Source organism: Hirundo rustica, chromosome 1, assembly GCF_015227805.2.
Source record: "Hirundo rustica isolate bHirRus1 chromosome 1, bHirRus1.pri.v3, whole genome shotgun sequence".
NCBI lineage: Eukaryota > Metazoa > Chordata > Aves > Passeriformes > Hirundinidae > Hirundo > Hirundo rustica.
The window spans coordinates 33,553,454-33,569,658 of record NC_053450.1 but is presented as its reverse complement, the minus strand read 5'-3'; the positions used below and the strand labels follow the sequence as shown (position 1 = coordinate 33,569,658).

The window sequence follows — 16,205 nt, the reverse complement described above, 5'->3', positions numbered from 1 at the left end:
ACCAGAGTAGACACTTAAAATTTACCCCCTTTGGCTTAAGGTACAAGTTGAGAGCAAGGCACACAGAATCTGTGAAGGTTTTTCTAGAAATATCAGACACAAAATACGACTTTGAACAAGTACACAATGTACACGATTCTCTCAAAATTTCCGAGTTCCAGTTTTGCGGTCAGATTGGACAGATTCACAGTTCCACCCCTTCCAATCAAGACATGGGATATGTACTTCTACTGAAGCAGACTGGGCATATCAGAGGGCACACTGCCCCAGAGTTCTCCAGCTAAGCAAGGCTGTCAAGTCCACTTCAGGAGCTGTGAACCAAGTATTTAGGAACTGTGACTCCAATCAGCTGAAACATGTAATAAATTATACTGTAATAACTCTAAATAGCACTAAACAACTGAAGAATGGATAGTTACTTGTAGTGAGGATTTTGTACCAGAAACATTTATTCTGAATAGTAAGCAAGTGAACTCTAGAAAATACAGAATGCAGATTTATCACTTTGTTGGGTATAAACTCAATTATAATAACAGCTTTTAACTAAAATTATTTTATTTATCAGCTTGATTGCTCGTAATTACTCCTTAATCAATAAGCAGTTCAATACTTGGGTTAACTTGATAGGCTAATTCAGCAACTTCTTAAGACTGCAATAACCGTCTCACTCATTCACAAGTGAAACAGGTTGAATTATACCCATTACAAAAGTGTACAGAAGAAACATTATCTGCATATCAAACTGGAAAACTAACTGGACAAAGTTTCACATTGAATACAATTATGAAAGGTAATGGAAAAATTCTTAAATTTAGATTTTTCCAGTTGTAGCAGAAGTCACAACAAATCAGTTTTAAGAAGCTGTAGCTTTTAAATATTTTTTCATAAAAATATATATAGGAGAAATTAAGCTATTTCCTAACAGGTGAAACAAAGCAAAGCAGTTAGAATAAAGGAATGTTTCTCATCACTTGATCAATTTATCTAATTCCCTCTTCATGGAGCATTAATTGCCTCCCAAAACAAACACAACACATTGTAATAACCCCCACTCATAAAATCAGACAGACAAGTTTTCAGAGAAGGTCCAACGTGCACTAATTCCCCAAGATACTTACACCTCAAAAGCACAGACAGGAGTGGACAGTGCTATTCAAAACAACATTTTCTATGACCATACACGCTCCCTTCTAATTTTCAGGTGCTAAAAGCTATATCTCAAAAAGGTGTTGTGTTCCTTGTAAGAGATTTCTAACCAGCAAACAATAAGACTCTGCAACATTTCCAATTAGTTCAGTTTTGTTTTAATGATATGGGGCAATTCTTAGAGCAGACATTGTGCAGCTAGTAACTACCAAATAAAGATGTCTATTGGTGTGGTCTTGGAATCCCAAATTGAAACGTAAATTTGAGTCAAGGTAATTAACTGAAAACCCAGAGTATCTGAAAATTCATACTATGTTTTTACTTCAATTTTGCAATACTTCTTGAGGAACTTGGAAAAAGTGAAATTGGTTGAACAGTATCACCAAGATTACAAAAACTGGAAGGAAATAATACACTGCAACAGTGATCCTCAATAAGTGAGTTATTTCATCACAGTAAATATTTAAAAAAGCGTCAATGTTTTTTAAAAAGTGTTGAATCCTCCCCCCAAGTATTTGAAGAGAGATAAACCCTTTTCCTTAGTCAAAATGGTTTTTTAAAAAAAGTTTCTCAAAACAACAGCAATAATCAAAAAACATGAATTGTATTTTCTTTAATCCATAATATCTCTAGTGCTGAAGGGCCATCCATGTAAAAAGCAGATTCTTTGGGGACATTAGTCAATTAACTTAATAAAACCCAGTTTTATGAGGATTTATCCTTCCTGCTGCGAGGCGAGTCTGCTCCGTTTGAGGTCACTGTTCCATTTATTCCATTTTCTAGAAAAAAAGAAGAAAACACTTTTCAAATACAGTGAGATACTTTATATTTTATTACGCTTTCGTGGGTCCTACACAAACAGCCTGCAGCTTCTTTTCAGATGTACCTTCTTTGTTAAACCTCTTAATTATCATTCAGAATGCAACTTCAGTATAATGAAGTTTTTACAACGTGCAGTGTTTAAAGTTTACTACAATAAATTTTAGTTTCCTGATGTGGCCAGACACTGAAATGTGTGCATTATATACATCTAGACTGAAAATCAAGACCAGTTATGTATTTTAAAAGATATTCTGTGAAAAAATAAAGCACAACTTGAAGATGAGATGAGACAGTTCTGTGAAATTTTGGAGACACAGAATATACACAGTTCTCAATTACTTATCCCACCTACCTCATAATTCTTACTAAAATTATACTCCTTTGCTTACCTTTTAGAAGCATTTGATACATACAGGAAATCCTTTATACACAGATATACTCCCAATTTTTAAAGCATATACTTTAAAGTAAAGAATTAATTTATGTTACGATGACGATATTTACCTACAAAGGACAGGCAGAAGTAAAACACTAGTTCAGATTTGCAATGAGTAAGTGTAGGTGGAAAGAGTTCAAGGTCAGGCACCTATCCAGCTGCAAGTCTCTACTTCTATCCCACTTCAGGGGTAGAAGATCTCAAGAGGTTTAATCTCTTCAAGTACCACAGTGATGATTTGCTTGCAAAAGTTTCCTGTAAACCAATGATGCACAATCTGTGGATTTATAGTGCATACAACCAGTAAAGTGGAGCAACGTGATACCATTGGGAATTAAAAGTACCTCCTTTACTCAGTTTCACCACAACCAAGGAAACAGATGTTGCCTGACAGTAACTATATTTATAAAACAGATCTAAAGAGCACAGTGCCTAGCCAGCTGCAATGTTTGCAGCCTAACATCTCTGCTCTGACTGATATCATTCTGACTTCAAGCAACAGCTGCTGGCTTTTGGGGTGCTTTTAAAAAATAATTTTTTTTATATATATATATATTTATATATTTTTACGAAGCACTGGTTAAACTTATTTTTTCTATCTGCAGATGTGCTGAAGGTCACTAGAGAGTGGCCAGTCTACAAAAACAACTGTTGGCCTCCCTCTTTCTCCCACGACACCCAAATGCTCCCATTTATGCAAACAAGCAACAACAAAAAAAAACCCCAATGAGAACCACACACGAGCATGAGACCAGACACAGGCCCAAAGAGGCAGAGTCTGTTTGACCACATATCTGGCTGTATATGACACCACTGTTTTAAGCCTACATAGGGTGGTCTTTGGATATTTCTGAAAACATTCAAATTATTTTTAAATAAAGAAACTTACAAACAATTAATTAGACTCAAGCCAGCTAACTGAAATCATATTTTCTTATATGGTTAGGTAAAACAAAGAACATGAATCAGCATGTGGCTGGATACCCCACCTACATCACCAGCAGGATTTTTCTACTGTCATTTCTTGCTTTTGGCATAGACTAAAAGTAACAAATTTTATTGTGCCCTGACTACCAAAAAACCATTCAACCATTAAAAAACCCCAAAAATAAAAACCACCAACAAAAAAGGAGTATTTTAAACAGTTCAATTGCATATATTACTCTTTTAAAAACACTGCTTTGTTGCACCCTATGCAAGTGTTCTGAGCAGACAACATAACAAGAGTATTCAAAACAGAATAATTTGAATGAACTGAATTCTTTTATTTCCATTTAAAATAAGGAATAAAATTCTTCACTGTTCAAGACAGGAATGGTTCAATTATTTTGTGACGTAAACCACAATTCCAATTAACTGACTTTTCCACTATTTATTTACCACTTGCAAGTCTCCATTGAAGTTGGGCGAAACCCCGCAGATTCACTGAACTACATGAATGAAACAGACTAAGATTTTAAAAGCTATTACATTTCTGACTCCCTGATTAAATCACTATCAAGGCACATATTTAAAAACTATTTGACATAAAAGACTTAAATTAAAAAAACCCACAGTGAGAAGGCCACGAACATGAAGCTTTGATTAAACAGAACACTTACATAGGAAACTACCTTCACTTGATTATAAAAAAATATTCTCACTGAATTTTCAGATTAAAAAGAAAAAAATAAACTGACACTACACAAAAACCAAGCTGTGATAATTACAAATCATTCTGAAGGGAGTCCAGCAGTACTCTAAAACACATAATTTTAATAAAAATAGAAACTTGGGAGAAATTAAAAAAAAAAAAGATCTTTCACCACAAATCTGAGTCCTCAGTGCAAATGGTCTTTACACACACTACTTTCAAGATATCCAAAAGTGGAACAGGTTGGTAATACACAACTGGGACTAAAGGATCATGCAGAAGAAAGCTTTTGAAACAACTTCTGCCATTTCAAAAGTGTGCAGAAGTTATTCAAGCTAGCAATTAAACACACAGAAGTTGAACTGTTGGTGCAACAGATGTACCGAAGTACAGGGATTTAATATTTTTTTTTTTAAAGAGCATGTATTTTTTTCTTGGAGGAAAAAGCATTCTGTTCATCTTTCATACCCTTTCCATAAAAAGGGTGTGATATAATGAAAAAGTCAAATCTGGACTCTTCAGTTCATTTCCAAATGATTCGACAAAGGTTTAGAGCAGTAAGGTGTTATTACATTTCCTTAAAGAACTATCAATTCCTGTTTTTTCTAAAAACAGTCCAACACAAAACTTTCTACTGGGTTTTATCATCAAACCATCTCTTTGCTCTAAACCCTCAGAATTTCATGGCAATGAAAAACAAGTTGAAATCCACTGCAAGAAAATTTTACAAATAAATGTCTAAGAGAACAGATCTAAAATTGCATCTATTCCCTTTATATAAGAGAACAAACATAAGCATGATATACTTTGTTCAAATAATGAAATTAAAGTGAATAAAAATATCATGCTGTATTAATTAAAATAAACACAGTATTTCCTTAATTTGGGCAGTTAGAAAACCAAACAATATACAGTGGTTTTTCTTACAAATCTATTCTTCCCACAGTAATATTCACTAGTACTGCTTCTCTAGCTGAGTCATCTCACTCACAAGTTAAACACAAAATGCTTCTTTAGCGACTTAAAGTTGGTTTTGAGAAGTCAAGGCAACAGAAAAACTGAAAGTACAAACCTCTTTCTTTTCTGGAGGTCTTTCCTTTAGCTGATACAAACTTCTTTTTCACTGACTGAGGCTGAGAAGAAGAATGCTCTCTCCACCTCCGAAGCTGGAAATTAATGAACTTCCACATCATAAATGCTTGAGTCATGCAGATGGAGGCCAGCACACTGATTCTAGAAACAAGTAATAGGTAAAATTTTATCAGTAAGTTTGCCTCATTATTCGAGCAGAAAAGGAAGGCAGAACACCTCAGGGTTCTTTTGGCAACTTCCATCCCCTCCCCCAGTAACACCCATTTTCTAAGCTAAGAGTTTGCTTGCGTAGGGCAGCACTGGGCTTAAGCACAGATGATCAAAACCAGATACAGAGTGATAGTGAAATATTTACCCATCAAAACTGGCAAGTACTAGGTTTCTTTCCTGCTGTCTTTCTCAGAATTATCCTCAGGGTACCAGGTAGTAACAGCTGAAAATGGTTCTAGAGTGTCATGCAGTTCAGAGTATCAATTTTGCAAGGTATAATGCTGACATTGTCAAAGTTTCAATAACTTCTTTTTCTGCACTCATAAGAAGGTCAGGCATTTGGATCACACCACAGCAATAGAAGCCATAATAAAGGCAGAAAAAGAGGCAGTAACCTTTAACCAAGACCAAAGCTGCTCTGGACACAATGCCTTGACCTCTAAGATAACTCACAGCAATCATATCTAGAATTCAATTTACTAACTTTAAATCATTTGAAAGTAGTGTCTATAATTGGTTATTCCTTCTAATTCTGTTTTTGTTTTTTTTTTTTTGGTTTTTTTTTTTTTTTTTTTTTTTTTTTTTTTTTTTTTTTGCTTGGGTTTTTTTTAACAAAGAAAAGAAGAGTAACCAGTTACAGAATTCTCAGCTGTAGACTAAATTCAGTCCATTCATTTCACTGTACCTTAGAAGTCTCTCACATAAACTATTCCTACTGATCCCATTGGTTGCATGAAAACACTTAATAATTCAGAATTACTGGCATTAGTACCATACCATTTACATTGTGTACTTAACACGGGTTTGCAGCACAAGCTTAAGAACTGTTTCAGGTTTACTATACCTAACAGCCAGGATATTAAAGTTCCCAGTACTGAAATTCAGCTGCTGATCTTCTGCTCTTGCCAGTCCAAAGCCAAAAGTGAGGACTGAGAGAATCAAGGTGAGAAGCCTTCCCAAAACAAAAAGAACTGCCCACAGTGAAAATCTAGAAATAAAAACACCACAAACACTAAATAAACTTTCCATTAAAACACATGCACTAACATTGCAAATCCTTACCCCTCACCATGCAAATTTGTTTGAAATGTAAGAACTTCTCTAAATATGTGATTTTGCACCTATCCTAAATGCATCTTGTATTATGTTATGAAAACTGATTTCAACCTATATGGAAAGTGCTTTCCACTACTATTAGAACAAAAGCATATTTTTAGTTCCTACAGAGCTGGCTGTATCAGCAACCTATCCTGCTCCTTTCTCTCCAAAACTTACCCCCCCCCCCATTAGTATACATTGAGAGATTTTATTTCATTTAATACTGCTACTATTATCTACTTAAATAGGCTAAAACAAGGTAAAAAGTATACTGATGGTTTATAAATGTAAGTACTAACACTAGTCTGGAGAACTGTGGTCGCTTGAGGAACACTAAACTTCCTTGTAATTTTGGTTTCTGGTTAGTTAAATGCAAAAGGCTCTAAGACAGAAATTACATGAATTTTAAAGATAAAGACTATTTACCCTTTCTGGTATTTTTCATCACTGAAGTAGAAAAGACGAGATATGTGGAAAAGAAATTCAACGAAGTAATGCAGTACCAGAAGAACAAGTCCAAGATGGGTCAGACTATCAAAACAAATAAAACAAACATTCAGACATTTTGGTAGATTTTTAAGGCAGAGAATGGAGCCAGCAAAAGTTTACAATTGACTTACTTCAGGAGATAGGCTCCAGCAATATGAAAGAGGTAAAGTCCAATGTAGACAATCTGGCGAAAGATATCTTCCTATTTGGAAGAAAAAAGTGACCATGTGTTATATACAATCTTACACAGTATTGTAGTATGTTATCTGTTATTACAAACTATTCCCTAGTCTTGGAAATTCTTCTTGGAGTATCAGCTACCTTAACGTGGCCTGGTCTGGCACTGAATTACTCAGCCTGGATCATCTAATTCCATACATTGCTCACTTACCAGTAATATTTAGTATCTTACATATGTTACTGTAAGAAAAGGCATCAAACGTGGAAAGATGGTTTTTAAAAGGATCCACTTTTATTTGTTATGACCACTGTGAATTTATACAAGCTATTGCAATACTTATTTTGTATGTATTGCTGTATCATCAGATCCTACAGTTCCACATGTTTGCTGCCCATCAAATTGTCAGATTGCTAGAGAATAAAATAATGGTCTACAAATCAAAATGAAAGGTTTTCCAAGTGTTGACATCAATTTTAAAAATTCAAGGCCATCCAAAATTCTGGCACACTATTTCTGGCAAATACAGAGAATATTGGTATTAACCAGTCACGCTAAAGCACATGGTCCCACTTTAAGTCAGGCTTTAGCCACCTCTATTAAACTGAAGACTTCATGGAGATGAAACAATAAAGAGGAAGACACACAGCACATGGAAGGCAGATTGTGCCATCTGTAAACAGAAGAACTACTGAAGCATGCCAAATCACAATAAAAATCTCTTTTGGAGTGGTAGCAGAGTACCTTCAGTTGTGCTTAAGAAACTCCTCCTTTTTGGAAAGATTCTCTTAACTTCAAGCAAGGATCTTTAGCTTTATCTTGTATATATGTAATTTAAAAAGGCATAAAAATTTAATCTTACAAGAGATATACTATGTTATTCAATACTCAGTATCAAATCCAACAAAGCCACAGGATCAAACAATTGTGACAAAAGCAAACATCACACTCACAATACACAAAAGATAAGAAAACAGGTGGAGAAAGACCTACTCTTAATTATCTGAAAAAAAATGAAAAATTAGTTATTTCAGATGAAGACAGAGAAAGTACAAACGGTCAGTTTCTCCAAGCACAACCAGGACCAGCCTCTAACACTTTAACTTTAGAACTGAGATAACATTTAAACAGCCTGAGCTGCCTGCTTAGACAAACTGTCAGAGACCACAGGCCTTGCAGAATGATGCACGAGGTCCACACACGACTGACCAAACAGGAACCAGAGGTAAGAAGTTCTTTTCTTTTTTATGTCAGCAGGACAGAAAACTAGACCTGAGTAAAAGCAGCCAGTTCATTCAAGAGAATAAGGCAAGGAAGCCAAGATGGCAGGGGTTAAGCTGTGGTTTAAGAAATAGGAACTTGCTAAAACAAATGAACTATCACTCTTTACACTTGATGCAAAAGTCAGGTGAACAATTTCAAGCAGTGACCAAGTAAAACACTACTATTCAACATACAACACTTAGGCCACTTGTGACAGCTTTCTTGAAGTTATTAAAAAAAAAAAAAAATCTCCACACTTGGCTGTGAAATCAAATTTCACAGGTATCACCAGCACAGTAGGGGAACATCAGCTGCAGTGCATTTCCAAAACAGGAATCATACTGCATCTGAGCAGCATCAAAACAGTCCATCTCATTACTATCTTACTAAGCCTCGTCTAGGCTCCTGTACAAAGATCTGTGGTTATGTAACACCTATGTTTCATTTTCCTGAATAAAGTAGGACTGGGAACAGAGATGCAGCCTAGTCACAGAGCAACAACAGTCACAGAACGGTCTGGGCTCAAAGATACCTTTGTAGATCACGTACTCAACCTCTATACTGTTACCAGAGACATCTATCACTTGACCAGGCTGCTCAAAGCCTCATCCAGACCCTGAACACTCCAAATGAAAGCAAATTCACAACATCTCTGGGCATTGTGTTTCACTGTCTCACCATCTTCATCATAAAGAGTTTCTTCACATCTACACCTACAGTCTTTCGAAATGACTGTTCCTTGTCACTACAGACCCCAATAAAAAGTCTCTCTCCATCTTTCTTGTAAGCCCCCGTGTCAAACAGCGAGAGGTCACAAGAAGTTCTCCCTGTAGCCTTCTCTTCTCCAGGCTGAACAACCCCAGTTCTCTCAGGCTGCCCTCATAGAAGAGGTGCTCTGTTCATCTTTGAGGCCCTCCTCTGGACCTGCTCAAACCTTGCTTGTGCTGGGGAGCCCAGAGTTGGATGCAGTCTCACCAGAGCAGAGTAGAGGGGTAGAATCCTTTTCCTCTACCAGCTGGTCACTGCTTGTTATGCAGCCCAGGTGACACCTGGTTTTTTGGGGGGTGCAAAGGTACATTGCTAGCTCGTGTTCCATTTTCATCCACCCATCTAAATGCTATATAAATCATATCCCAGATTTTCATACTCTTTTGATGTATAGAATTATTCACAGTTTATATTCTACACCTATATAGATTCATGAAGCAACTGTGATTTCAATGAGCCTATTCAGACTATCAATTCTGAGAAACAGAGAGTTGAAAAGAAAATCTCACAATTACTTGCTCTAGGGAAAATTCTTTCAGTGGATGAAAAACACTAGTTATTTTTATTTACACAACACATATTTAGCAATTTTACTGCAATTAGGATTTAACTGAAAAGGAAAAAAGCCACCTTACTCTGGAGTACCTCCCATCTATGTTTTGAACTTACTTTTTTAGTTTTCTGAAAGTACAGTTCTGGAAAAGCATGAAACCAGTATGCCAACTGTAAGATGTAGAAAAACTTCATTTGAAACCTGTACAATACAGCAAGAATTGAAGAATATTATTAATTATAAATGAACTTTAAAGATTTCAGAAGCTTCTAGTGAACTCGCTTTACCACTCTCCTAAAGAAAGAAAAAAATGCAGCTCCCTCATGCCAGCCAAGTCTAAACTAGTATTTTTAACAACAAAATCATTAAGATAAAGCTTGCAAAAATGCAATTCTTTAAGTACTAGCCTACATAAACAGGTTGTCAAAGAATTGAGCTCACATAAATACTACCAAAAATATATACGTGACTAATAAAGTTTTACAAACTACTTATTCTACGCGTTGTACATGACACACCCTAGGCTTAAAACACTTCCTCCTCTCCCCCAGCAATCCTCTAAGGAAGAGGCCTTACGGAATCAGAGCGTGCGGATAGTCCCTCCACAGAGAGGTTGGATCGGATATATAGTTCTCCTAAAAAAAAAAAAACAAACAACAACAACAAAAAAAACCCCAATAAATGATCTAAGATGTTACTTTCTAGTCAGAAATAATGACTGGACATACGTGTATGCATTTATGTATATGCACATGTGTACACATAAAAATACTCATGTCTACATACACAAGCAAAAGCTGCAGATTTATAAATTTTCTTTTTTAAAATCCCTGAGAAGTCACAAATAAACAAAACCAAACCAACCCAGAAAACAAATCCCCAAAAGATAACTACTGGTTTAGGAAAATAAAAAAGCAACCAAACAAACCAAATGATCATTCAAGATAGAATGTCCTTATTAGATGGAAATTTTTCCAGGTTTACTATAGTCACAAGTCTTCTCTTGTAAACCGCTGACAAACTTTGAACTTAACTAAAAGGAATGGTTTTCCAGGAATTATTGTATTAAAATAGGGGAAAAAAAAAAAAAAGAAGGCACGGTCTTCCCTTTCTATGAGCTAAGCTCATACACATCCAGCCACTAGCAAAGAGTAGGTCACCTAAAAGCACACACTGAGACCTGAGGCTACAGCAATCTGTCATATACCCATTCCACTGGCTTCAGAATGCTATGTATGGTGTTTTCTAAGCAATTATTTTATGTTTATAAACCAACACCAAAAGAACCTACAATAAAGTTGAATGGTTTTATCTTATTCAGTTTAACACTAAATCAACTCAAGACTGAGTGACAGTCACACTACTGACTTTATATTCAGTTATGACTACAACTCACACAGAATCCTTAAACTTGTCCCCACTTAAAATTAAAACCAGCTAAAACCACAAAAATAAGCCCAAACCATATTTATCATCAACATAAGTGATTTTTTTGAAATCTCCTAATACAAACAGAGGAGAAAGCATACTTACAGAGACAAGAATACTCGTTCCCCAAACACAGGAGAAAAGGTAGAATGCACTAAGCTGCCCAGACTCGTTGAACTTGCTATGCTTTGTCTTTGAAAAGTGCATTTTCCTGTTAATTTTCTGAAATGAAAGTCCACTGTTATTTATATGCTGCAGTACTTCAAATTTATTTGGTAACTTCACTAGAGTATCTAAAAGTTTCAATGCATATTTTTACAGTTAAAAATTTTAATGCAAAAGTTTACTTTTAAGTTAATAGTCTTAAAGTCTAATTAAAACCCGACAATTATCTTGATGAAAGGCATTAATATTTTGTACTTACATCCAGTACATACTCCTGAATTATAGCATGTATGATTATTGCTACAAGCATGTAAAAGAAAATTGTAGCCAAGTCTTTGATGCCATAGTAATAGAGAGAGATTGTTTCTGCAGATTGTTCTTCTAAAAGACAAACAGAATTAACTGTTAGGCACTAATACAGTTTAATGGTTCATAAATTTATTTCTAAGAGTGAAACCTTTCAGACAGAACTAGTTTGTAGTCAGCTGAACAAACAGAAGTCAAATGAAACTGCCACCATGAACCAGGTCACTAGACTGTTTAGAGTTATCTTCTCCATCACAGCACAAACCAAATTTGACTCTGGAAAGATGCTATAAAACTAAAAACTAAAGTGCACTTAGGAAGCTTATCCAAATACACTGAAAGTGGACAATAAAAATACATTAAACTACCACTCCACTTTGACTATTAAAGATTATCACCTGCAAAGCCGGAGTAAGAATTCATGTGAACTTATCTACCAGTCGGACGGTGTTTCAGTACTAATTACGAATCCAGCAGGACAGAAACATTGTCTCTAACCTTATTAGTTAAATCAGTGTTTTAATAAAAATAAAGTGAAATCCTTAAAAGCTGCTCATTACCTATCAAAAATAACAAGTTCCCTTCTTGTCAAGTCTAGGAAGCATGGCATGCTAATTATGTGTGATATACTGTCTCCTAACTAACCTCCTGCAAGATACATACCTGTGGCAGGAATGGTAACATTATACTGAAGTGTAACAAAAATGACGGCTGCTTTTGCTGTAATCTGAAAGAGAAAAACCCAAGAGCACTTTAAATTCTCACGGATATCAACTGAATTCTCAACTACATCAAACTGAAAGCATTTGCCCATAGTGTTGGCACCCTTGCCCAGCACGTTTGTCTCCTCTCAAAAAAACCTGACCAACTCCCATTATCTCACCACTGCACTTTCCAAGGGCAGCACACACGGTGTGGTCTCTATTGGTTTGTTTACAAAAGACTCCACCTGCCAAACGAAAGGTCCTTGAAAATGTTACTTACAAACAGTCTTTCCTAGAACAGTAAAATGAAAACACACGCTACAATTCTGTCTTTAGTCCATACTGTATTATTACATTAACAGAATGTACAATACCATGGAGTCCCTAGACCATGATGCATTCAGCAGTGGCCGAGAAAAAAATTTATTTCAAAATACTTTATTTATTTGACAAAATTTGGAAGTCAGTTATCATAAATCTGTGGGTGATCTGAAAAATGTGGAAAGGGAACGAAAAAAGGCATGAACAACAGAAAACAATTTCAGGCCAGTGGGATACCAACTCAGTACAATTAGCTTTCTTTTGACCTTGGGGATCCTTTGGCAAGAAGCATAAACCAAATGAAATTAAATTTAGCAGTAGTGGTACTACCCCCTTTATGATGATTGCAAGAAAAACCAGAATGAATAAAAACAATTTGAAGAGAAGATGCTGTCCTAACTTTCGCTGGGGGGGTGGGGATATTCTAAAACCCCCAGTATGTAAGATGGAGTACAAGTTCTTATTTGTCAATAAGCAGAAACTAATTTTTCACTACAGCACATTTTCGCTGAATCCCAACATGAATCAACATGTCCTAAACGAGAGGGAAAAATAACTGTGCTTCACTATGTCATGATCAGATGGTTTCTCGTTGCTGTAAAAACCTAACATCTATGTGGTAGTTAACAGGGCTGACAAAAAACCCAAGCTCCTTTAGGAATCCTGGAAGGGTATGTCGAGTGTCTGAAGATAATGACTAGGTTACTACTAGTATTAATTATTCACAGGAAGGAAGATTTTTTTAAAACCTGTACTTTGTCAACAAGCCCTAGATTTTCTATGAAACCCTGAATACGTGGCAGACTGTTCAGACCACGTAACTTCAGGGAATCCAACTAGTTTGCTCAAATTAGTGAAGTTGCCCCGGGCTCCCTATTCATCAAGGGAGCCCTCAGAGGACAATTCGAAACAGTACTCAATTCTGAACCGCCCTTTGAAGGCTCTGTCTGCTACTCTCTAGACTGGAATTGTACAAGTCAGGCAGTGTAAACACCTTACCATACCAACATTAACCGCAGCAAGTGATTTCCAGTACCTACATCAAAGCATTTAAAAAAACCTGCAACACGCCACATATGTACCAACAATGACACGTGGCCTTTTAACACCGGGTTAGAAAACACAGTGGGTTAAAACAACTGGGAACAAAAGAATTCAGCACATTCAATCCCCCCAAAACCTCTAACCCTACCAGTAATACTGTTAATACAGTAAGCCTCATGTAGGCATAAAAAGTAACAGTTTAGGTTTACCTCTTTTACTCCATTCCCCAGAAAATCACCATGTAACAGCTGTCTTGGTGATTTTCGATAGCAAACACAAACACAACAGCGTAGCTGGTCTGCCCTATTTTCACTTTTTTTATCTATCTACCTACCTACCTTCTCCCTAACTCCACTCCCTTTTGTGCTGAGCTGTACCAACAGATGGATGAAACCATCCTGAAAACCATCCCTATAACAAAAAGGTCCGCAACCTTTAGCCAAAGTCTAACACAAATGTCCCAACAAATGCCTAAAACACCAGAAGCATTTGGTCAACAGCGTCTCAATTTGATGGCCAGTGATCTTAGATCACGGATAACATTTGGCAGTCACACAGGTAAGTTAACGTTTCCAGCGCCAAAAGGCAAAAGGCCTTTTCCAGCGCCAAAAAGGCACGTTTTAAAGCACCTGCATTCAACACGGGGGCCCAGAGAGCGGAGGGCCTGCAGCAGGGCCGGCCCTCAGGCCGGAGGGAGAGCTCCCCTCCGCCGCTGCCAAACCTCGGCGCATCTCCGAGGCGGGAGGAGGCGGCCGGGGTGCCCAGCCCAGCCCAGCCCAGCCGCACGGCGCCTGGAGCCGCCGGGAGCCCCGGGATGCTCGGCGGGCGGGAGGCGGTGCGGGGGCGCGGGCAGGGGGACCCGAGCGGCGGCCCTAAGGACACGTCACCGCTGCTTTCCCTTCCCTTCCCGCCGCGCCGCCCGCCGGGAGCCGTAGTGCCGGCGGGGCCCCGCGGGGCCGCGCACACAAAGAGCGGGGGATCGGCCGTGGCGGCCGGGCCTCGCCCCCCGCCCCTTCCCCGCCGCGCCGCGCACTCCTCCCCCCGTCCCCGGCTGCCACGTAACCCCGCCGCCCGCAGGAACTGCCGCCGCCGCGGCGGGCAGCGCGCCGCCCCGCTCCCGGCCCCCACGGCCTCCCGCCCCCGGCGGCGGGGGAGCGGGACCCGGGTCCTGGCGGTAGCCACGGCCGCGCCTGTCCGAGCGGCGCCGGGCAGGAGGGCGTTCCCCACGGGGAGCGCGCCCGCGGCGGTTCTCGGGCGGTGCGGCGGGGCGGGGGTCGGCTGCTGTCCCCGCGTACAGCGGGTCGGGCGTGGGCCGGCGGGCAGGTGCGCCGGGAGGCGGCGACGCTGACCGGGGGCAGCCGCAAGGTTCCGCCGCAGCCCGCACCGTCTCCCCTGCAGACACGGCACCCCCGCGCCCTCCCTCCCCTCCAGCACCGAGAGCCTCCGGTGGAGCGGGAGGAAGCGGGAAGAGGAGCCCCGGCGGGGGCGTCGGCGCCGCCTCACCTCGAACATGAGCCCCAGCAGGAAGATCATGGCCATGCAGGACACGATGTCCGCATGGTTCTGCACGATGAACTCGTGGCTCAGCACCGGCGGGTTCTTGTTGCTCTTCTTGCGGATCGCCATGGCGGGCCGGGAGCTGGGCGCCGCCGCCGCCGCCTCCCCGCTGCCAGCACAGCTCCTCCGGCCGCGGCCAGGAAGAGGCGGAGGGGAGGAGGCGGCCGCGCAGCCGGGGAACGGCAGGGCCGCCGCTCCGCTTCCCCCGCCCGCTGCCAGCAGCGCCCCTGCCGGCCGGCGGCACCTCCGCTCCGCCCGCCGGGGCGAGGGCCGCGCCCGCCAATTCAAACCCGCCAACCCGGGCGCGGCGTGGCCGGGGCTTGTGAGCGCGGCCGAGCCGAGCCGTGTCGTGGCAGCCGGGCAGCAGTGCTGCGTCCCTGGCAGTGCCGGCCGGATACTCGCTGGCGGTAGCCCGAAGCCCGGGCTGGGCACCAGCCGAGCTTCGCTCTCCTGCCGAGGCAGCTGCGACAGGAAATGACCGTGGGTCTCGTCTCCTCCGGGAGAGCTAACAGAGCGGGCTGTCCCCGGCTCGGGTCGTGCCGCGGAGCCGGCCCGGACTCCACTTCCCACCGCCATCCCCCGCTATCCAGATTCGCCACCGATGTCTCTCTTTCACCGGGGGTTCTGGCTAAGTTTAACTGCCATGAGACCTCTGCCAGCTGGGCTCCCGGAAAGCGTGAGGAGGCCGCGCTGGCTGCGCTCGTTCTGGGTGCGACCGAGTGGCACCGCACAGTACAGGCGTCCCCGCGCCGGCAGCGACCTCCCGAGCCACTCCGCTCACACGGAACTGTGGAGCCGGACAGAACGGGAACAGGAACAAGACGTCCAATTCCAAGAAAGCAGACGGGAAGAAAACTAACCGTGCAGTACAGAGCGAAGAGACAGAGAAGCTAGATGCGGATTAAAAAAACCCTACCCAGTAACAGAAGGCTCTTGGTAGGTTAAAACGATGAACGAAGAGGTCTGAGAAATCACCGCTGATGCGGCACTGA

The 16,205-nt window shown here is 40.6% G+C and overlaps 1 protein-coding gene across 1 annotated transcript; it reads right to left on the bottom strand.

Moving 5' to 3' along the window:
- Window positions 1–425: 425 nt before the first annotated feature.
- TRAM1 (translocation associated membrane protein 1) lies at window positions 426–15,464 on the bottom strand. The gene is made up of 11 exons (XM_040058687.1): window positions 15,160–15,464; window positions 12,251–12,314; window positions 11,541–11,662; window positions 11,222–11,338; window positions 10,265–10,323; window positions 9,805–9,889; window positions 7,058–7,128; window positions 6,864–6,968; window positions 6,184–6,327; window positions 5,110–5,270; window positions 426–1,925 (listed from the first exon to the last, which is right to left on the bottom strand). The coding sequence occupies exons 1-11, from the start codon at window positions 15,280–15,282 to the stop codon at window positions 1,852–1,854; spliced, it is 1,125 nt and encodes a 374-aa protein (XP_039914621.1). The 5' UTR covers window positions 15,283–15,464; the 3' UTR covers window positions 426–1,851.
- Window positions 15,465–16,205: the final 741 nt, after the last annotated feature.

Bases quoted from the DNA above. Each gene is read 5' to 3' on its own strand.
- TRAM1 (XM_040058687.1), bottom strand. From the start codon at position 15,282: ATGGCGATCCGCAAGAAGAGCAACAAGAACCCGCCGGTGCTGAGCCAC. The intron at 12,315-15,159 runs GTGAGGCGGCGC...TTTCTCTTTCAG, and splicing joins TGCTGGGGCTCATGTTCGAG to ATTACAGCAAAAGCAGCCGT. The intron at 10,324-11,221 runs GTAAGTATGCTT...TTTTTTTTTTAG, and splicing joins GAACGAGTATTCTTGTCTCT to GAGAACTATATATCCGATCC.